We start from the raw sequence: 22,251 nt of genomic DNA on the forward strand, positions 1-22,251 counted from the left end.
ATTTGCATAAAGCTGGTAAGAGTTACAAAAGTATCTCTAAAACATTGATGTTTATCAGGTCATGATAATACAAATTGTCTATAAATGGAAAGTATTCAGCAGTATCCATATTGGGGCTTATAGATTATCTGGGACCATGTGTCCCCCTCATAATTAAATATCCAACTTGCGGGGACGAATACTTAACTACCAGAGCAATTTGGCTGTTCCGTACGACCTTCCTTTGTAATGATAAATCAATAAAAAGGCTACGGTTATAGGGGATAATTCAGCCCTGATCGATGTTGTGCGAATTCGCAAGGCGGCCGATTATCGATCAACTGCGTATGTGTATGGGTCCTAGTGCGCACGTGCAAAGCCAAACAGCGAAAAAATCCTGTGTCTTTTTTTATCGCTAGGCGTACGCAAGTTGATTGACAGGAAGCGGGCGTTTGGGGGTGGTAAGAGGCCGTTTTCTGGGAGTGTCGGGAAAAATGCAGGTGTGCACAAGCGTTATCAGGGAGGGTGTGTGACATCAGCTCTGGTCCTGAACAGCCTGTTTCTATCGCACTGGAGGAGTAGGTCCTGGGTTACACACAGACTGCACAGACAGGAAAAATCATTTGATAGTGAGTGGGTTGCGAACGGATTTGCAGCTGACCGGCGTTTATTGCAAAACGTTTCACACAGCGTATGCAGACTTGCACGGGGCGGGTATTCACTCTGTCTGGGCGGCGACTATCTGATCGCAAACCTCTGCAAATTCACAGAGAAGCGATCAGGTCTGAATCGGGCCCATAGTCTCTACACTGTCTGGTGTTTTGTAATTTATTATGGGAGCCATTGTGTTGGAAATTTACAAGACAAAAGGGCAGATACAGTAGCTAATGGCTGGGTATACACTATGCGATATATCATTCACACAGCCAACAAATGATATTTTGTCCCAGCCATTGGCTCATGTGTACACTCGATATGTCTGTGAACGATATTGCTCACAGACATATCACGATGGCTGTGTAGCATGGCAGATACCCAATATATAGTTGCATCTGTCTGTGAGCATTGCTACCAACTAACTGATCCATATGCAGGCCACAGGAATCACCAAGAATGACATCACTGCTGGTTCCTGTGACCAGGCATGTCGGGCGGCGGTTTGGAAAATGTGTGTGCACATATCGTTTGTGTAGCACAGCACTCTCACTGAATAGTTGGATTGATCAGCCCATCAGGCAGTCGGCCGATCCATTATTCAGGAGGTGTGTATCAGGCATTACTGTCTAAGGTCATAGACAAACAGAAGACACCAGGGTCATGTGACAAATAGATGCTACCTGATTGATTCCTGTAACAGGCTTTGTGCAGCTTGCCACTGTAAAACTCAAGTCCGATAATGGCAAACATGAGAATAGCAAAAAAAAGCAACAATCCAATCTGAAGCAGGGGCACCATCGCCTTCATTATAGATTTCAAGACAATCTGTAAACCTGCAGGATGAAAGAAAACACAGTCAACAGAAAATCTGCCTATATGATATTCATTACAGAAAATGCTCATACAATCATATCAAATATTTTACTTCTACATGTTGTATAAGCTGCACAATTAACATGTGAAAAAGGTTTCTTGATCAAATAATTCCAGAGATATATCTAATATAAACTGCTATGCCATTATTATTACACATGTACATTACCTGCCTTTTAAACATATGCATTGGGTACAAGTTTTTTAGACTATAGTATACACTTGTTTTCTGCATTGCTTAATTTAATTTATGAGTTAGTTTCTGTTAAATAATCTATATATTAATAGAAGAACAACTTTCATGAGTGACATATTTATACTGTATGATGCAGTTGTTGAGCAGGGCACATCATACACTAAATTAAAGGTCTAAGTCCGTAGATTTTTTTTGTAATTGGCTACTTCGTTTCGGAGTTATGTGGAAAAACGTCCGCCTCCTATTTACAATGCATCACCATTGTGCTCTGGAAAATGTGACAGTGTGCACCTGCTGGATGACCTGGAACATGTGACCTGCTGGGTGGTCTGTAAACTGTGACAGTTATATGCAGATACCCACTAAGCAGGGATTTTTTGTAAATTTGCCACCTAAAGTAGTGAAAAGGGGTAAAATGTTCCCTCCAGCAAAGCTTTACCCAGTTGAGACCGGGCACATTAGCAAGAAATATTTATTATATTAAACAGACCTTTACAATTATCTGTATATCTGAATACTAAATAATGCCATAAAAATATAATATTGTGTAACGTACTTGGAATTCCGGAGACCAGCTTTAGTGGTCTGAGGACACGCACTGCCCGCAAGGTCCGCAGGTCCACATGAGTATTAAAGTGAGTCCCAGCTGTGGCCAGGATGCTGCAAATAAAACAGAAGTTGTAATCAACCAAGTTCCATGAATCGTGCAAATAATACCTATATTGTTCTACCGCACCCATGGAAGAGTGGCAGAATATCCTGCATCTCACCTGCTTCCTAGTGAAACGGGCAGAATGATTAGATTATAGCTGAGATTCGCCACCCCATATAAAGAGCACGGGGCTAAATGATGCAAATTCACGTAATTTACCCCACCTCCTCCGCAAAATGGCGATTCGCAGCATTGTGCTGTGATGGGGCGGGGCTTAGCAAGACAGCCCGGCCCCGCCCCCTGAAGTGTCCTGCAGTGTCTCCTCTCCTGGCTTCTACTGGAGAGGAGACCATAAAAGTAGGTAAGTATGCATTGACGTTCAAATTTGCAGAATCCTAGCACTAGGATAAAAATATAAAAATCTGGATATTGGGCCTGATCAGTGGCGTCACAAGGCGGGTGGGGGGTGCGGCCGGGTGTGACACCTGGAAGGGGTGACACCAAACTGTGGGCTCCTCCGCAGTGACAGGAGCCCGGTGCTGCAGTGCGAAAGTCTGTTACAGCACCCGGCTCCTGTCATAGACGAGGAGCCGACAGCGCTGGGAGACAGTCTCCGGGGGCAGCCCAGTACAGCCCAGCATCTCCGGATATGCTGAGCACGCCCCAAGAGTGACGATCCTGTGAGACCACACACCCTTTATTTGCAGCCACACCCCCTTTTTGCCGTGAGCCGCTGTGATATCAAGAGTGCGCACCGGGTGTCACCACACCCGGTGACCCCTCTAGTCCTGATTCAGAGATGTATGCAACGTCAATGTTGTACACAGTGGTACGATTATTTGCCACTGCGCATTCTGCAAAGCCGCACTGTGCACTCGCAGTGATTGATTAGCAATAGTGCATGCACAAAGGATTTATTCTCAAAATTAGTGACAGGTAATCAGCATTTGGGGGAGGTAAAATGGGGAGGCTAGAAAAATGCAGGCGTGTCGGCACCGTTTTCTGGTCGTGCCAGTCAGCCACTGCGAATTCACTCGCAGCTGGAGAAGCACTGGTGTCTTAGCAGAGCCTCTCTCTCTCTGAGACAGCACAGAACTACTCACATGTTTGATGGTCAACCGATGTGCATCCGAGGTTTCCGCTTTTTTACATAAGCGGCAAATATGAGATGCCGGCAGGAGGCATCGCTGTGCTCAAGGCGGTGTCTGAGTCCTCAGCATATTTTTTCAATTGCACAGTGAGCGAAATCGCAGCTGCAAATGCATGTGCATACATCACTGGATTAGGCCCACTGTTCTAATTACATACTTCCCAACTGTCCCGATTTCCGCAAGACAGTCCCGTTTTTTTTGGTCTGTCCTGCTGTCCCTCCTGCGGGCCGTAGTGTCCTGCGGTGGGGGAGGGGGCGAGCTGGGAGGCTCCTGCACTCAATGCTCTGCTCAGTTCAGAGCAGAGCAGCGATGAACAGACACTGTGCTCAGTAGCGGTTCTTGCCACGGGCAAACAGGCTTTTTGCCCAGAGCGCCGCTGTCCAAGAGCCGCTACTGATCCCAGCTCCCCTCTTCCCGGCTGCAGCAGGCGCCGTGGACTGTGTGGGCGCCTGCAGCCGGCTCCACTGACTCCAGTGCGGCGCTGCTATGGGAGAGACGTTGTGACATCTCTCCCATAGAGAGGAGTCGGCGGCCAGAGACGGAGGGCAGCGCAGCAGCAGTCCGGAAGCAGAAGCGGGGCTGGTAAGTATTGTGTAGTTGTTTTTTAATTGTGTGTGTTTGTAAGTGGCACTACTGGGGCACAGCTACAGGGGTCACAACTACTGGGAACACAGCTACTGGGGCAGAACTACAGGGGGCACAGCTACAGGGGCACAACTACTGGGGCACAGCTACAAGGGGCAAATCTACTGGGGGCACAGCTACAGGGGGGCACAAGTACAGGGGGATAACTGTGGCCACGCCCCTATTTTTGGGTGCGCGCCTTCTGTGCGCACCAGCTCTATTTTGCTGGGGGGAGGGGAGCAATAATAATGATATTTCCTAGTCCATCCTACTATCCCTTTTAGACCACCCTCTCTGTTCATTTTGATGTTTTCATTTTTGTACTAAAATAAAAATACTCAAATTACCAAAAATTCTAAATTTCTAATCATATATGTCTTATATACACGTATGTCTTATATTCATGTACAATATGTCTTACACATACTTGCCTACCTGACCCTCTCCATGAGGGAGAAAATGCTCTGTTCCCGGACTTTCCTGGTAATGTATGATTGCCATCACCTGTGGTGAAACACCTTTCTTATCAATTAACTAGCTCACCACAGGTGATGGCAATCATACATTACCAGGAAAGTCCAGGAGCAGAGCATTTTCTCCCTCATGGAGAGGGTCAGGTAGGCAAGTATGGTCTTACATTTATCAGGAAAGTCCAGGGAAATTGGCATAATGTAAGTCAGTTTTATGTATTTGATGTTTTCATTACATTGAAAATGTACTTTTCCATCAAGAAGGTACAGCAAGAAAGTAATCCCCTTGTAAGTACAGGCAAAAGCCTTATTTTAGACCACCTCAAAGAACATGTAAAAATAAAATCCTTTCACAGGGAAAAATAACAATGGATTGCACCGCTAATTAGGCAACACTCTATACCCCAATATGGGCCTGATTTAGCAGTAGATGGATTTGCAAAGCCGCACTAAAAAAGGCAAATGCAGAAGGAGGTGTCAGATGCCTCCTTGCTGCACTTGCAATCCCAGCATTACAATCGAGGTCACAACCTAGGATCAACATCGCGTCCGTTTCCTGCAGACGGACAGCTGACTTCAGATTGGCCATCGCAGGGCGCCTTGCGAGGCCAGGAAGTCTGGAGACGCAGATCCTGGCCTTACCAGTCCCAGAAAATTGGTGCGGCACGCCCCCATTTCCAGACCCGCCCCCCCGGCCTGTCAATCACATAGATGCAGATGGTAGAGGGGAACCTCGTATGATTGTTCAGGACCTGTTCTGCACATGAGCACAATGGGTCCTGCATCTGCACACATTCCCGATAATCAGGAATCTGCGTGGGCGTTTAAATCAGTGTCTAGTGCTGAATCATGCCCAATGTTCCTTATACACTCCGTGAATCTCATTTAAATAATAAATTTCCATAAAGTGAAATCTTGAGGTTGCATGTGGGTCCATACTTGCAAACTGTCCTGGAACATTCGGGAGAGTTCCGAATTTGAATAGCATCATCTTAGTCCTCGCCCCAGGACCATTTTTTTGTATGGGCTCAATGGGCACTTGCCTGAGGGCCCCAGGAGTATAAGGGCCCTAGGCTGATAGCTGAGGGTCCCCTTTTTCCAGGGGTACCAGATTTTTTTAAATCGGCCATGGGGAAAAGGAGATATCCGACTTCAAAACAGTGGTCTCCATCCAAGCCTGTTAATTGCTCTTCCCAGCTAGATATCTCGGGTTCTGTCTGACGTAGAGTTTTTCTAAGCAATACTCCAAAAGCTGGGACTCTCCCCTTATGGTGGACACTGGCAGCTTATCTCTACTATGCCCAGAACCAGAGATATCAGCCTTCAAGCACCTGGTCCCTGCTCCAGCTCCACACGCCTAATAATAAGAATTTACTTACCGATAATTCTATTTCTCGTAGTCCGTAGTGGATGCTGGGCACTCCGTAAGGACCATGGGGAATAGCGGCTCCGCAGGAGACTGGGCACAAAAGTAAAGCTTTAGGACTACCTGGTGTGCACTGGCTCCTCCCCCTATGACCCTCCTCCAAGCCTCAGTTAGGATACTGTGCCCGGTCGAGCGTACACAATAAGGAAGGATTTATGAATCCCGGGTAAGACTCATACCAGCCACACCAATCACACCGTACAACCTGTGATCTGAACCCAGTTAACAGCATGATAACAGAGGAGCCTCTGGATAGATGGCTCACAACAACAATAACCCGATTTAGTTAACAATAACTATGTACAAGTATTGCAGACAATCCGCACTTGGGATGGGCGCCCAGCATCCACTACGGACTACGAGAAATAGAATTATCGGTAAGTAAATTCTTATTTTCTCTGACGTCCTAGTGGATGCTGGGAACTCCGTAAGGACCATGGGGATTATACCAAAGCTCCCAAACGGGCGGGAGAGTGCGGATGACTCTGCAGCACCGAATGAGAGAACTCCAGGTCCTCCTCAGCCAGGGTATCAAATTTGTAGAATTTAGCAAACGTGTTTGCCCCTGACCAAATAGCTGCTCGGCAAAGTTGTAAAGCCGAGACCCCTCGGGCAGCCGCCCAAGATGAGCCCACCTTCCTTGTGGAATGGGCTTTTACAGATTTTGGCTGTGGCAGGCCTGCCACAGAATGTGCAAGCTGAATTGTATTACAAATCCAACGAGCAATAGTCTGCTTAGAAGCAGGAGCACCCAGCTTGTTGGGTACATACAGGATAAACAGCGAGTCAGATTTTCTGACTCCAGCCGTCCTGGAAACATATATTTTCAGGGCACTGACTATGTCCAACAACTTGGAGTCCTCCAAGTCACTAGTAGCCGCAGGTACCACAATAGGTTGGTCCAGATGAAACGCTGAAACCACCTTAGGGAGAAAATGAGGACGAGTCCTCAATTCCGCCTTGTCTGAATGGAAGATCAGATAAGGGCTTTTACAGGATAAAGCCGCCAATTCTGACACGCGCCTGGCCGAGGCCAGGGCCAACAGCATGACCACTTTCCATGTGAGATATTTTAACTCCACAGATTCAAGTGGTTCAAACCATTGTGACTTTAGGAACCCCAAAACTACATTGAGATCCCAAGGTGCCACTGGAGGCACAAAAGGAGGCTGTATATGCAGTACCCCTTTTACAAACGTCTGAACTTCAGGAACTGAAGCTAGTTCTTTCTGGAAGAAAATTGACAGGGCCGAAATTTGAACCTTAATGGACCCCAATTTTAGGCCCATAGACACTCCTGTTTGCAGGAAATGCAGGAATCGACCTAGTTGAAATTCCTCCATCGGGGCCTTACTGGCCTCGCACCACGCAACATATTTTCGCCTAATGCGGTGATAATGCTTTGCGGTTACATCCTTCCTGGCTTTGATCAGGGTAGGGATGACTTCATCCGGAATGCCTTTTTCCTTCAGGATCCGGCGTTCAACCGCCCTGCCGTCAAATGCAGCCGCGGTAAGTCTTGGAATAGATAGGGTCCTTGATGGAGCAGGTCCCTTCTTAGAGGTAGAGGCCACGGGTCCTCCGTGAGCATCTCTTGAAGTTCCGGGTACCAAGTCCTTCTTGGCCAATCCGGAGCCACGAGTATAGTTCTTACTCCCCTCCGTCTTGTAATTCTCAATACTTTTGGTAAGAGAGGAAGAGGAGGGAACACATACACTGACTGGTACACCCACGGTGTTACCAGAGCGTCCACAGCTATTGCCTGAGGGTCCCTTGACCTGGCGCAATACCTGTCCAATTTTTTGTTTAGGCGGGACGCCATCATGTCCACCTTTGGTTTTTCCCAACGGTTTACAATCATGTGGAAGACTTCTGCTGAGGAAGTCTGTTTCCCAGTTGTCCACTCCCGGAATGAACACTGCTGACAATGCTATCACATGATTTTCCGCCCAGCGAAAAATCCTTGCAGCTTCTGCCATTGCCCTCCTGCTTCTTGTGCCGCCCTGTCTGTCTACGTGGGCGACTGCCGTGATGTTGTCCGACTAGATCAGCACCGGCTGACCTTGAAGCAGAGGTCTTGCTTGGCTTAGGGCATTGTAAATGGCCCTTAGCTCCAAGATATTTATGTGAAGTGATGTCTCCAGGCTTGACCACAAGCCCAGGAAATTTCTTCCCTGTGTGACTGCTCCCCAGCCTCGCAGGCTGGCATCCGTGGTCACCAGGACCCAGTCCTGAATGCCGAATCTGCGCCCTCTAGAAGATGAGCACTCTGCAACCACCACAGGAGAGACACCCTTGTCTTTGGTGACAGGGTTATCCGCTGATGCATCTGAAGATGCGATCCGGACCACTTTTCCAGCAGGTCCCACTGGAAAGTTCTTGTGTGGAATCTGCCGAATGGAATTGCTTCGTAGGAAGCCACCATTTTTCCCAGGACCCTTGTGCACTGCTGCACTGACACTTGGCCTGGTTTTAGGAGGTTTCTGACTAGTTCGGATAACTCCCTGGCTTTCTCCTCCTGGAGAAACACCTTTTTCTGGACTGTGTCCAGGATCATCCTTAGGAATAGAAGACGTGTCGTCGGGATCAGCTACGATTTTGGAATATTAAGAATCCAACCGTGCTGCCGCAACACTACTTGAGATAGTGCTACCCCGACTACCAACCGTTCCCTGGATCTTGCCCTTATCCGGAGATCGTCCAAGTAAGGGATAATTAAAACTCCCTTCCTTCGAAGGAGTATCATCATTTCGGCCATTACTTTGGTAAAGACCCGGGGTGCCGTGGACAAACCAAACGGCAGCGTCTGAAACTGATAGTGACAGTTCTGTACCACAAACCTGAGGTACTCTTGGTGAGAAGGGTAAATTGGGACATGGAGATAAGCATCCTTGATGTCCAGAGACACCATATAATCCCCTTCTTCCAGGTTTGCCATCACCGCTCTGAGTGACTCCATCTTGAATTTGAACCTTTGTATGTAAGTGTTCAAGGATTTCAGATTTAAATTAGGTCTCACCGAGCCGTCCGGCTTCGGTACCACAAACAGCGTGGAATAAAACCCCTTTCCCTGTTGTAGGAGGGGTACCTTGATTATCACCTGCTGGGAATACAGCTTGTGAATGGCTTCCCATACCGCCTCCCTGTCGGAGGGAGTCGGAGGTAAAGCAGACTTTAGGAAAACGGCGAAGGGGAGACGTCTCAAATTCCAATTTGTACCCGAGATACCACCTGAAGGATCCAGGGGTCCACCTGTGAGTGAGCCGACTGCATGCTAAACTTTTTGAGACGGGCCCCCACCGTGCCTGAGTCCGCTTGTAAAGCCCCAGCGTCATGCTGAGGACTTGGCAGAAAACGGGAGAGGGCTTCTGTTCCTGGGAACTGGCTGTTTGCTGCAGCCTTTTTCCTCTCCCTCTGCCACGGGGCAGAAATGAGGAGCCTTTTGCCCGCTTGCCCTTATGGGGCCCAAAGGACTGCGCCTGATAATACGGCGTCTTCTTATGTTGAGAGGCTACCTGGGGTAAAAATGTGGATTTCCCAGCCGTTGCCGTGGCCACCAGGTCTGTTAGACCTACCCCAAATAACTCCTCCCTTTTATAAGGCGATACTTCCATATGCCTTTTGGAATCAGCATCACCTGACCACTGTCTTGTCCATAACCCTCTTCTGGCAGAAATGGACAGCGCACTTACTCTTGATGCCAGTCGGCAAATATCCCTCTGTGCATCACGCATATATAGAAATGCATCTTTTAAATGCTCTATAGTCAGTAATATACTGTCCCTATCTAGGGTATCAATATTGTCAGTCAGGGAATCCGACCAAGCCACCCCAGCACTGCACATCCAGGCTGAGGGGATTGCTGGTCGCAGTATCACACCCGTGTGAGTGTATATACATTTTAGGATATTTTACTGCTTTCTGTCAGCAGGTTCCTTAAGGGCGGCCGTATCCGGGGACGGTAGTGCCACCTGTTTAGACAAGCGTGTGAGCGCTTTATTCACCCTAGGGGGTGTTTCCCAACGTGCCCTATCCTCTGGCAGGAAGGGGTATGATGCTAATAACTTTTTAGGAATTAACAGTTTTTATCGGGGGAAACCCACGCATCATCACACACTTCATTTAATTCCTCAGATGCAGGAAAAACTACAGGCAGTTTTTTCTCACCCAACATAATACCCTTTTTAGTGGTACTGGTATTATCAGAAATGTGTAAAAACATTTTCCATAGCCTCAATCATGTAACGTGTGGCCCTACTGGAAGTCACATTCGTCTCTTAATCGTCGACACTGGAGTCAGTATCCGTGTCGGCGTCTGTATCTGCCATCTGCGGTAACGGGCGTTTTAGAGCCCCTGATGGCTTTTGAGACACCTGGACAGGCACAGGCTGAGTCGCCGGCTGTCTCATGTCATCAATCTTTTGTAAAGAGCTGACACTGTCACATAATTCCTTCCATAAGCTCATCCACTCAGGTGTCGACTCCCTAGGGGGTGACATCTCTGTTACAGGCAATTGCTCCGCCTCCACCTCATTTTCCTCCTCATACATGTCGACACAACGTACCGACACACAGCACACACACAGGGAATGCTCTGATAGAGGACAGGACCCCACTAGCCCTTTGGGGAGACAGAGGGAGAGTATGCCAGCACACACCAGAGCGCTATATATATATATATATACAGGGATAACCTTATATAAGTGTTTTTCCCCTTATAGCTGCTGTATTGTTATACTGCGCCTAATTAGTGCCCCCCTCTCTTTTTTAACCCCTTTCTGTAGTGTAGTAACTGCAGGGGAGAGCCAGGGAGCTTCCCTCCAACGGAGCTGTGAGAGAAAATGGCGCCAGTGTGCTGAGGAGATAGGCTCCGCCCTCTTCTCGGCGGCCTTTTCTCCCGTTTTTCTGTGGAATCTGGCAGGGGTTAAAATTCATCCATATAGCCCTGGGGGCTATATGTGATGTATTTTCGCCAGCCAAGGTGTTTTTATTGCTGCTCAGGGCGCCCCCCCCTAGCGCCCTGCACTCTCAGTGACCGAAGTGTGAAGTGTGCTGAGGAGCAATGGCGCACAGCTGCAGTGCTGTGCGCTACCTTGGTGAAGACAGGATGTCTTCTGCCGCCGATTTTCCGGACCTCTTCTTGCTTCTGGCTCTGTAAGGGGGCCGGCGGCGCGGCTCTGGGACCGGACTCCGAGGCTGGGCCTGTGTTCGGTCCCTCTGGAGCTAATGGTGTCCAGTAGCCTAAGAAGCCCAATCCACTCTGCACGCAGGTGAGTTCGCTTCTTCTCCCCTTAGTCCCTCGATGCAGTGAGCCTGTTGCCAGCAGATCTCACTGAAAATAAAAAACCTAAAACTAAACTTTCACTAAGAAGCTCAGGAGAGCCCCTAGTGTGCACCCTTCTCGGCCGGGCACAAAAATCTGACTGAGGCTTGGAGGAGGGTCATAGGGGGAGGAGCCAGTGCACACCAGGTAGTCCTAAAGCTTTACTTTTGTGCCCAGTCTCCTGCGGAGCCGCTATTCCCCATGGTCCTTACGGAGTTCCCAGCATCCACTAGGACGTCAGAGAAATGCAGTTTTATATATTCGTTGGTGGATTGCTCTGGCTCCTGAACTCTGATCACCAAGTCCCCAGAACCTTCTGAAAGGTGGGAGTCACTAGTTTTTTTTATCCTTTTCAAAGTTAAGAAATCTATTTCCAAGAACTTGAGATATCTTCAGTCAAACAAGCTGCCCTCCCACCAGAAAATGATTAATATTTAGCCCACTCCACTATCCACCCCTCCCCTGTGTATTAAACACCCCATACCACCATGGAAGTCATGTGCCAGGGCCCCTTCATCCAGCCCAATGCCCCCTTCTACAGTTTAGTGTTCTCACTCCCGCCCCATCTGTGCAGTAAAGGAGTAATTAGCAGAAATTACTGCTCCAAGTCCTACATGCTGAGCAGAAGATAGAGCACCCCCTACTGCCCGCAGGACATCAAAGCTGCCGCTGATAGCACACCCTACCCCTACCGCTTAAGGATGGATATGGGGCCCCCGTGCATTGCTGTGCCCAGGGGCCTACACTTCTGTTAAGACGGCCCTGCCTGGCCCTGTGATAAAATGCCAGGAACCGTGGCTGTGAACAGTAGGTGTGGGGCCACTATGACAAGTAGTTCCTAGTCCCACTGTAAAATGCTGCTAATAGCGGCACTGAACAGCGGATGGCAGAGCCACATTGATGCATTTGTAGCACCGCGCCCCGGAGCCATTGGACATGGATGCCCCCCCTCTGGAACTCACATGTCAGCAATTTTTGATGTGAGAGCATAACTACTGTACGTGCATCTCATCTAAGAACACCCTCATTCACACAGCTCCTCAGTCATATAGTGCAGAATGTACAACTCCTGCAGACACTGCTATATAAGCCCTACATATCTGTGCTTTACCATATAAAAATGGATGTTTGTACAGAGAACTAGGGCCCTCATTCCGAGTTGTTCGCTCGCTAGCTACTTTTAGCAGAAATGCAAACGCGAAGCCGCCGCCCTCTGGGAGTGTATCTTAGCATAGCAGAATTGCTAACGAAAGATTAGCAATTCTGCTATTAAGTATTTCCTTGCAGTTTCTGAGTAGCTCCAGACCTACTCCTAGATTGCGATCACCTCAGTCCGTTTAGTTCCTGGTGTGACGCCACAAACACGCCCAACGTCCGGCCAGCCACTCCTCCGTTTCTCCAGCCACTCCTGCGTTTTTACCTGGCACGCCTGCGTTTTTTAGCACACTCCCTGAAAACGGGCAGTTTCCGCCCAGAAACACGCACTTCCTGTCAATCACACTACGATCAGCAGAGCGATTGAAAAGCTTTGTTCGCCCGTGAGTAAAATAGCATAGTTTTGTGTAAAAATACTTAGCGCATGCGCCCTGCTGTGCATACGCATGCACAGAACTTCCGGATTTTAGCCTATTAGCAATTCTGCTAAAAATAGCAGCGAGCGAACAACTCGGAATGAGGGCCTAGATTTGCACATTTACAATCTTGCTGTGGCTTGAGGGCACTCGTTCTACACATGTGCAGAACTTTTCCTGCACATGTGCAAACCATACTTGCCTATGCTCCCTCATTCTGCAGGAGACTCCCTGAAATAGAAGCAATCTCCCTGACTCCCTGAATAGTCCATCAATCTCCCTGATTGCACCTTAACCCCATTGTGCAGCTGTTACAATCTTGGGGGAAATAAATCACAGATACAGTACATACATTCAAATGGGAACATCAGTGCCATTTCCCTGCATTTGCTTATAAGACAGAATGATCCCTATGGCTACATGCATTTTAAATAAAGTTTCTCGTGGCCACTTACAGTATAAGGAACCTCTTGTAAAGCACAATACATGAACAAATTCTGGAAAATATAAGAGCCTTTTCTTCAACAAACAGATCTAACTTTGGGGCTCATTTACATTTAGATGTAAGTCATTGTTATGACACGCCTCTCAGATGTAGCAGTACACGTCCGCACTGATAGGTGTTACTTTCACATCTCCCTAAAATGCTTTTTCAAAAGTAAGCAAGTATGGCGCAACCCCCCCCCCCCCCCCTTTTCCCCCCATTGAATGTGTTCTCTTTATCTCTTTACATACTTGTACGCAATCCTTTGGGTTGTATGTTACTGTACAGTGGGCCTCATTCAGACTTGTACGCAAACCATTGGGTTTGCTGTCAAGTCTGAATAAGGCCCACTGTACAGTAACATACTTTGCACTATGTAAAAAAAAAAAAGAGTTAGATTTGGGTGGGTTATTTTGTTTCTGTGCAGGGTAAATACTGGCTGCTTTATTTTTACACTGCAATTTAGATTTCAGTTTGAACACTTCCCACCCAAATCTAACTCTCTCTGCACATGTTACATCTGCCCCCATCCCTGCAGTGCACATGGTTTTGCCCATTAGAGAAAAAAATTGCTGTTGCGATCAGGTATGAATTAGGCCCAAGGTGAGGTAGTTGGTGTTAGGAGAGGTGATTTTGGAGTTGGCAAGACATGATGTAGTAAAAAAAGATAAGGGGAGATGTATCACATCTTTAAATTTGGAGGTCTATTTACTAAGACTTGGAGAGAGATAAAGTTGTCAGAGATAAAGTACCAGCCAATCAACCCCTAACTGCCATTTTACAAGTCGTGTTTGAAAAATGACAATTAGGAGCAGGTTGATATTTTATCTCTCTCCACTTTATCTCTCTTCAGTGCTTAGTAAATAGAGCCCTTGGAGAGGTATAAAGTGGCAAGAGATAAAGTACCAACCAATCAGCTCCTAATTGTCATATTTTAAACACAGCCTGTAACATAACAGTTATGTGCTGATTGGTTAGTACTCAGGGGCGTAGCCAGAACACTGTGGGCCCTATATCAACATTTTGAAAGGGCCCCTGCCCCAATGCTTCTAGAGAGACACCTCTCTGCAGCATTTGTTAATTATATGCCCCATAAGTGTCCTACAGTAGTTTATTTACTGAACCATAGTAGTGCCTTAGATAATGTTATGCCCCATAGTAGTGCCCTAGTTTATTTTATGAACTATAGTAGTGCCCTAGTTCCTGTTATATTACTATGTAGGGCTGTCAGTACAAATTATGCCACACAGTACCCCCAATTTACATTATGACATATAGTGTCCCCAGTACATATTGGGGGTCATTCCGAGTTGATTGCGCGCTGCCGATTTTCGCTGTGCTGCGATCAGGTCTCTACTGCGCATGCGTATGCACTGCAATGCGCACACGCGTCGTACGGGTACAATGCGGATTGTTCCTTAGCTATGGATTTAACGAAGAATCCATTCGCACAGCCGATCGCAAGGAGATTGACAGAAAAAGGGCGTTTATGGGTGGCAACTGACCGTTTTCTGGGAGTGGTAGGGAAAACGCAGGTGTGTCCAGGCGTTTGGAGGGCGGGTGTGTGACGTCAATTCCGGCACCAAAAAGACTGAAGTGATCGCAAGGGCTGCGTAAGTTCAGACCTACTCAGAAACTGCACAAAATGTTTTTGCAGAGCTCGGCTGTACAGGCGTTCGCACACTTGCAAAGCGAAAATACACTCCCCCATGGGCGACGACTATGCGTTTGCACGGCTGCTAAAAACAGCTAGCGTGCGATCAACTTGGAATGACCCCATTATACCATACTATAGTGTCTCCATTTCATAGTATACCATATTACAGAGCCCTCAGTTCATATTATGCAACATTATAATGTCCTCCAGTTCATTGTATACCATGTTACAATGAGCAGGTCCAGGGGCATATAGATATATTCTATGCCCCAAGGCAAATGTTTGTAAGGTCCCCTAAGTATCACCCAATGGTGAAAATAGTATATAACACGTAACTTTGGCAGGGAAGGTGGGCCCCTCTCAGCTCTGGGCCCCATAGCAGCTGCACTCCCTGCACCTATGGTAGCTACTTTATCTCTCTCCAAGCTTTGATGCATCGATTCGCCCCCATAGTTGAGCACAGTAACCAATCATCTTCTAGCTATCATTTATCTAGCACAACCTATAAAATGACTGTTAGAATCTGATTGGTTGCTATGGGCAACCTCTCCACTTTATCTTTTTTGAATGTTTCATACATTTCCCCTGGAGTTTTTGTTAGATAAGGGAATTAACTTTGCTTGGATAGTAAAATGGCAGTGTATAAGCAGGGTCCCAAAGTCGATGGTTTCTCTGTGCTTATGACTCCCTCTATTGTGTTTAGTCTTAGTCGTGCTGTAGGAGGTGGCGGAGTGCTAATTGATGAGAGCTTTAGGAATGAATGGAGCGATAGCCGGCTACGAATAGTTGCAAAGCGTGTTGCAGCATGCTGCATCGCAGGAAAGATGAGCATGGCTACTACATCTGTACTCATCTCACCCCCTCACTTGCTCTGGCCACTGCGCTGCTCGATAAGGGAACTTATTGTACATATGGATATCCTTGAAATCTGGACTGTTATGGCGGAGTTTGGGGAACTTTGCCTTAAAACATAGGGGAGAATTCAAGAAGCCTCGATAATTCTGTGAAAAGTGTTTATTGCCCAATTCAACTGCAAGTGAAGATAACACATGATAATTATACGTAAGATTTAACGCAACTTTTTTTTTCACCACCTCTGCAGCAGAAGTGTTGGGGAAAATCCCTATTTTATGGTAAAAATGTCAGGTCTTAGTTGTGAACCACTGGGACACCTTCCGTAATGATTAATTGGCCACTTTATTAATTATTTTAAGTTGCTCAATAATTATGTTATTTTTGGGATGAAAATTAGCAAAATGGGTTAATTGCTGTGGTATAAAGTATACAGAGGTGCTACATGAATGGGACAGGTATTTTAAAGATTGCAGGTGGGTGTAAGAGGTGTTTTTTTAAACTTTTTTTTAAAAGTGTCTAAACATGACACAAATACATACTTACAGACATTTTACTGCACTACAAATTTAATGGCGGTATCCTATTAGCAGTGGTACTTTACCGCTGCTAATAGGATCGCCGGGGCTCTCCTATTAGCCCCAATGCCGTCACTTATCGGGGGAAGTATAATCCACAATAACAGGCCGCCGGAGCCGCAAAAACACATGGGGACGGGGACTTATCGCACGATCGCAGGTCCAATTTCGCCCAATAAAAACAGCCTCTAATTGGATACCGCAATAATGACCATCGGTTAATACTAGTCGAAAGTGCTTTGTGGCTAGTAGGATACTGTACCTCCCTGAGTGGAGTATTTACTTTGCAGGAAAATACTTAAATTCTATTTTAAAAAAAATCACTGTTTTAGAAAATGCTTATAACAGCCATTTGACACAATTCAAGAACGCAAAATACTTTTATATTGTCAATAATAAACTTCTATACTGTTATGCAATATTAGTTTGTCTTCTTTGGGGTACAGGCAGATTTCCCCATTTTCACAAAAACTTAAAACGTGAAATTATCGAGTAAATCACTTAACACCTATTTTGTAAATGGATAGCACAATAAGTTATGTCAAAGTCGAAAAATATTGAAGTACACACATCACGTACAAACTACGCACAGATGGCCTCCGTGCGCGTACTTGCTCTGCTGTGCGTGCACATATTCGTAATTTGCGTATGGTCGCTCCCGCGGTCCTGCGCATTAACGCGTGGTATGGATATTTACGGTAGAGTTTGTGAACGCATGGAAGGCTATCAAAACACATTACATATTTAATCCAAATAGTGCACAATGTACACATAGTATCCCTGCACCACATCAGAAAGTAACAGCAGTTTAAATGGTATCAGAACAAAGGGATTCACCTTTACAGGATAGGAGGGGACAGAACAAGGTTATAAGGTGGTGTTTGGTATCCAGCTGAAGGGTATTTTAAGGGTAACATTCCGGTGTTGGTTTGAGAAAGATCGCATGTTCCTGCGGATAGTTATGTGCAGGAGCAGAATATAGATATAAACTGTATTTACTGTACATTATGTATGCGGCGGGAATCCAGAGGAGACAACCCACACGAGCAGTTGGGAAAGACATCGCCTACCTATTCAAACCGACCTATGACCTCTCCTGTACTGTAAATGTGCATCCCTGTGTCCAATGGACAAAGAGATTACAGTATCCATTGTGTTAAGTTTTGGATGAATTGTATAAAGACAGCCTGCAGCAGGCCTGGTCAGACACAAGACTCACAACGTTATCTATCAGATGACGGAGGACCGGACCGGGTAGCGCAAGCGAATCCACTCACGTATGTAACATTGACTCTGTTATATATATATATATATTGTATTGTATTGTAACCCCCTTTCAGCAATAATACGCTGTGGTGTAGGAACCCAGTGGTGTAGCCACAGACTGGTGTCGTGTCTTTCCTTCCCTGCTAAGGTTTAAAGTGTAATAGCATCACACTGCATTGCTGCATAAGGTTTAAAGTGTAATAGCATCACACTGCATTGCTGAATAAGGTTTAAAGTGTAATAGCATCACACTGCATTGCTGCATAAGGTTTAAAGTGTAATAGCATCACACTGCATTGCTGCATAAGGTTTAAAGTGTAATAGCATCACACTGCATTGCTGCATAAGGTTTAAAGTGTGTTCATTGGGTGTGTACGCGCTGTGTGTACTTTGTACCGTCAGCGCGGCGTTTGTACGCTAAGTCCGTACACAGCACAGGACTTTGTACGCTAATAGCGTACAAAGTACGTAGAGTGTGTATTAAGTACAGCGGCCGCAGCGGCTCCATGGTAAAGTGTATTTAAGGTGTGTTTAAGGTATAGCTTTCATTCCTGCATATAAAACGGCATTGTCAGTTAACACCAAATAACAGGCGATAAGTGAAATTATTAGGCAATACTGTAGGTCCGTTATGTTAACACTCAAAAATGTAACACTATCGCATCTAATTGAATTCCCCCCATAGAGCCTTCATGTTTTTTCAGTTGTACCTTCAACTTCACTCAGTTTGCACCTGAAAATAAACTCTATGGAGTGTTTGCATATTGTAGTATGATGACGATGATGATCAATTTGGTCTGACAATTTTCATATAATGTATCATATTGGCAAGCTGCAAGAACATTACTTGGAAAACAAATTAGCATTCTTTTAACAACATACATTGGCCCTCATTCCGAGTTGTTCGCTCTGTATTTTTCATCGCATCGCAATGAAAATCCGCTTAGTACGCATGCGCAATGTTCGCACTGCGACTGCGCCAAGTAACTTTGCTATGAAGAAAGTAATTTTACTCATGGCTTTTTCATCGCTCCGGCGATCGTAATGTGATTGACAGGAAATGGGTGTTACTGGGCGGAAGCACGGCGTTTTAGGGGCGTGTGGCTGAAAACGCTACCGTTTCCGGAAAAAACGCAGGAGTGGCCGGAGAAACGGTGGGAGTGCCTGGGCGAACGCTGGGTGTGTTTGTGACGTCAACCAGGAACGACAAGCACTGAACTGATCGCACAGGCAGAGTAAGTCTGAAGCTACTCCAAAACTGCTACGTGGTTTGTGATCGCAATATTGCGATTACTTCGGTCGCACTTTTAAGAAGCTAAGATACACTCCCAGTAGGCGGCGGCTTAGCGTGTGTAACTCTGCTACATTCGCATTGCGACCGATCAACTCGGAATGAGGGCCATTGTTCTAAGCACATACACTCTGTGTTTCTTTTAAGCACAGTAAGTAATCAGCAATATTATAAATCTAAGAACAGGATGTCCTTGAAATATCTATACAAATAGAATTAAAAATTGTGCATACTGTATGATAGACATCGAGTTTGAGAAAAACAAAAATTATTGGAGTGATCCTAGCAACTCAGAGAATTCAAAATTGGGCCATTGTTCAACTAATTTATTTAATTACAGGCCAGAGTTTCACTCCCTGCTGTGATTCCAACATTCTCTGCAATTAGCAATCTAAAATTTGGTTCTCAAGTCAGCCCCTTACAATCAATCCATCTCTTTAACAATGGCCATTAGTAAGTGTGTGTACCTAATAATCTAGAATGACTTTATTTTTACTATGGTGAAAATTGTTTGGAATATCAAAAGTCCAATGGTGCTGTGTTATACTGCATCAGTACAGTGGTAGTGTCTTGTGCTGCATCAGTCCAGGCACAGCGGTGGTGTCCTCTGCTGCCATATGTCCAGTGCTGCTGTATAAGTCCAGTACATTGCAGTGGTGCTGTGTTGTCCTGCATCAGTCCAGTGGTGGTGTCCCTGTGCTGCTGTATATGTCCAGTGGTACTGCCGTTTATGTCCAGTGATACTCACTGGCGTGCGCAGCACATTTTATTAGGGGGTGCACCGTCGGAGGGGTGTGTCTAGCACCGCCTTTTGGGCGTGTTTAGCACCATCTATTGATGGTCAACGCATATAAAATATCCACCTTTGTACCAATCCTAATAAAGCAGATACATTGTCAGATGTTGTGGTGTGCACCAAGCACCCCTGATGGCACTCACTGCAATTACACTGCTCCTCCTCAGCCTGGTCTGGCTCCCCCTTTCTTTCCCCTGCAAGCTGCAGCAGCTTACTTACAAGTCAGTAACTAAACTGACAGTCGCAGACTGGTATTGCTGCTGCTGGAAAAACGAGTGACGTGTCAATGCTGCTGCCATCCGCCTGCCAGTATTGAATTTGTCTTCCTAAGAGGAATGCTGGCTGCATGCTGATCCTCATCAGTGGCTGGCGTTGGCATAGAATAGAAGGAGAGAGGTGTGTATGTGGTGGGTGTGATGGGTGGGCGTGCGAGCAGCATGACGTAGTCACATCACATCACGCTGTTTTTGTACATGGTGGTGGAGCTGGGAATTTGAAAGACGGTGGCAGTGGGACTTTCGATTAACCCAGGCGCCCGGTCAGTAATGCAGTCCTGACAGGGTGCAGCGCAGAGGAGACAGTAATCAGCCTGCTCTGCGATCGCTGCATCAAGCATGTGAGATCGGGGTGCCGGACATTAGGGGGTTCCTGTGCGCACCAGGCACCCCCCCTGCGCACACCTATGGTGATACTGCCGTATATGTCCAGTGATACTGCCGTATATGTCCATTGATACTGCTGTATATGTCCAGCGGTACTGCCGTATAATTCCAGTGATCCTGCCGTATAATTCCAGTGGTACTGGCGTATAAATCCAGTGATCCTGCCGTATAATTACAGTGGTACTGGCGTATAAGTCCAGTCCAGTGATACTGCCGTATATGTTCAGTGATACTGCCATATATGTCCATACTGCACTGGAATTATACTGCCGTATAATTCCAGTGCTCCTGCCATATAAATCCAGTGATCCTGCCGTATAATTCCAGTGATCCTACCGTATAATTCCAGTGGTACTGGCGTATAAGTCCAGTCCAATGATACTGCCGTATATGTCCATTGATACTGCTGTATATGTCCAGCGGCACTGTTGTATAATTCCAGTGATCCTACCGTATAATTCCAGTGGTACTGGCGTATAAGTCCAGTGATCCTGACATATAATTCCAGTGGTACTGGCGTATAAGTCCAGTCCAGTGATACTGCTGTATATATCCAGTGATACTGCCGTATATGTCCAGTGATACTGCTGTATATGTCCAGTGATCCTGCCGTATAAGTCCAGTGATCCTGCCGTATAATTCCAGTGATCCTGCCGTATTAGTCCAGTGATCCTGCCTTATAATTCCAGTGATCCTGACATATAATTCCAGTGGTACTGGCGTATAAGTCCAGTGATCCTGCCGTATAATTCCAGTGATACTGCCGTATAATTCTAGTGATACTGCCGTATATGTCCAGTGGTACTGCCATATAATTCCAGTGATACTGCCGTATATATATATATATACCCTGTTGCAAAGTGGATTACTGAGGCCATAACAACTATGCTAGTGCTAGACATGCGTCCGGTATCTGCCATTAGTGCAGTGGGACTGCAGTGCCAACCCTAGATGGGCCAGGTGTTTGTGCCGCACACTTGCGTCGCTTAGCTTAGTCATACAGCTACCTCATTGCCCTCTTTTACTTCTTGGCATGATGTGCTGTTTGGGGCCTTTTTTTATATCTGCCCTCCTGTCTGACACTGCAGTGCCACTCCTAGATGGCGAAGCAAGGTTTATCCTGCACCAGACTAAATATAATTAATTGACTAAATAATGATAACCAACTGAACAAAAGAAAAATTAGGCCCCCATGGGCAACTATTCTAGCGTTGGAGGTGCTCCAAGGAATAATGTACCAAATACAAATTAATTTAGTGGATGTAGAAGAACCCATACCTCACCAAAAGAAAATAAATTCCTTTGTTTGGAGCACTCTTTTTAATAATATATATGAATTGGTGAAAAATTTATTAAAACTTAGCTTTTATTATTCATACTTGACTAAAAAATGAAAGGGGTATGCTATAAGTATCAATTGATGAGTCCCCTTCTAAACAGTGGTAAAAATCTATAAATGGGAGCAAATACTGTCGTTTTTAAAATGATGTATTTTGCTCAAAAAATAATGAAAAGACAATGATAGTGATCTATCAGACTATTCAGATAAGCAGCAATAGTGATATTTTTCTATACGCACGTATAATCAGAAAATTCATTAATGTTTAGGTATTAGAACTTTAAATATCACAAATAAATTCAGACCAATTATATGCGTCTGGATTTTATCAAGCGGTGTGAATAATGCTGGGTAACTTCTTAGGATCAGCTTCTCCCCACACTTCAGTAAAACTTGTGCACAAA

The 22,251-nt window shown here is 46.0% G+C and overlaps 1 protein-coding gene across 9 annotated transcripts in view; it reads right to left on the reverse strand.

The window, feature by feature from the left end:
• The window catches only part of CACNA1E (calcium voltage-gated channel subunit alpha1 E), a 1,569,892-nt gene that overhangs the window by 253,805 nt on the left and 1,293,836 nt on the right, over nucleotides 1-22,251 (reverse strand). For all 9 annotated transcript variants that reach the window (XM_063939782.1, XM_063939783.1, XM_063939786.1 and 6 more), the window contains 2 exons: nucleotides 2,262-2,365; nucleotides 1,317-1,469 (listed from right to left, as the gene is read on the reverse strand). In XM_063939782.1, the coding sequence (XP_063795852.1) occupies nucleotides 1,317-1,469; nucleotides 2,262-2,365 (257 nt within the window). The remainder of the gene's footprint in view (nucleotides 1-1,316; nucleotides 1,470-2,261; nucleotides 2,366-22,251) is intronic.

Source organism: Pseudophryne corroboree, chromosome 9, assembly GCF_028390025.1.
Source record: "Pseudophryne corroboree isolate aPseCor3 chromosome 9, aPseCor3.hap2, whole genome shotgun sequence".
Taxonomy (NCBI): domain Eukaryota; kingdom Metazoa; phylum Chordata; class Amphibia; order Anura; family Myobatrachidae; genus Pseudophryne; species Pseudophryne corroboree.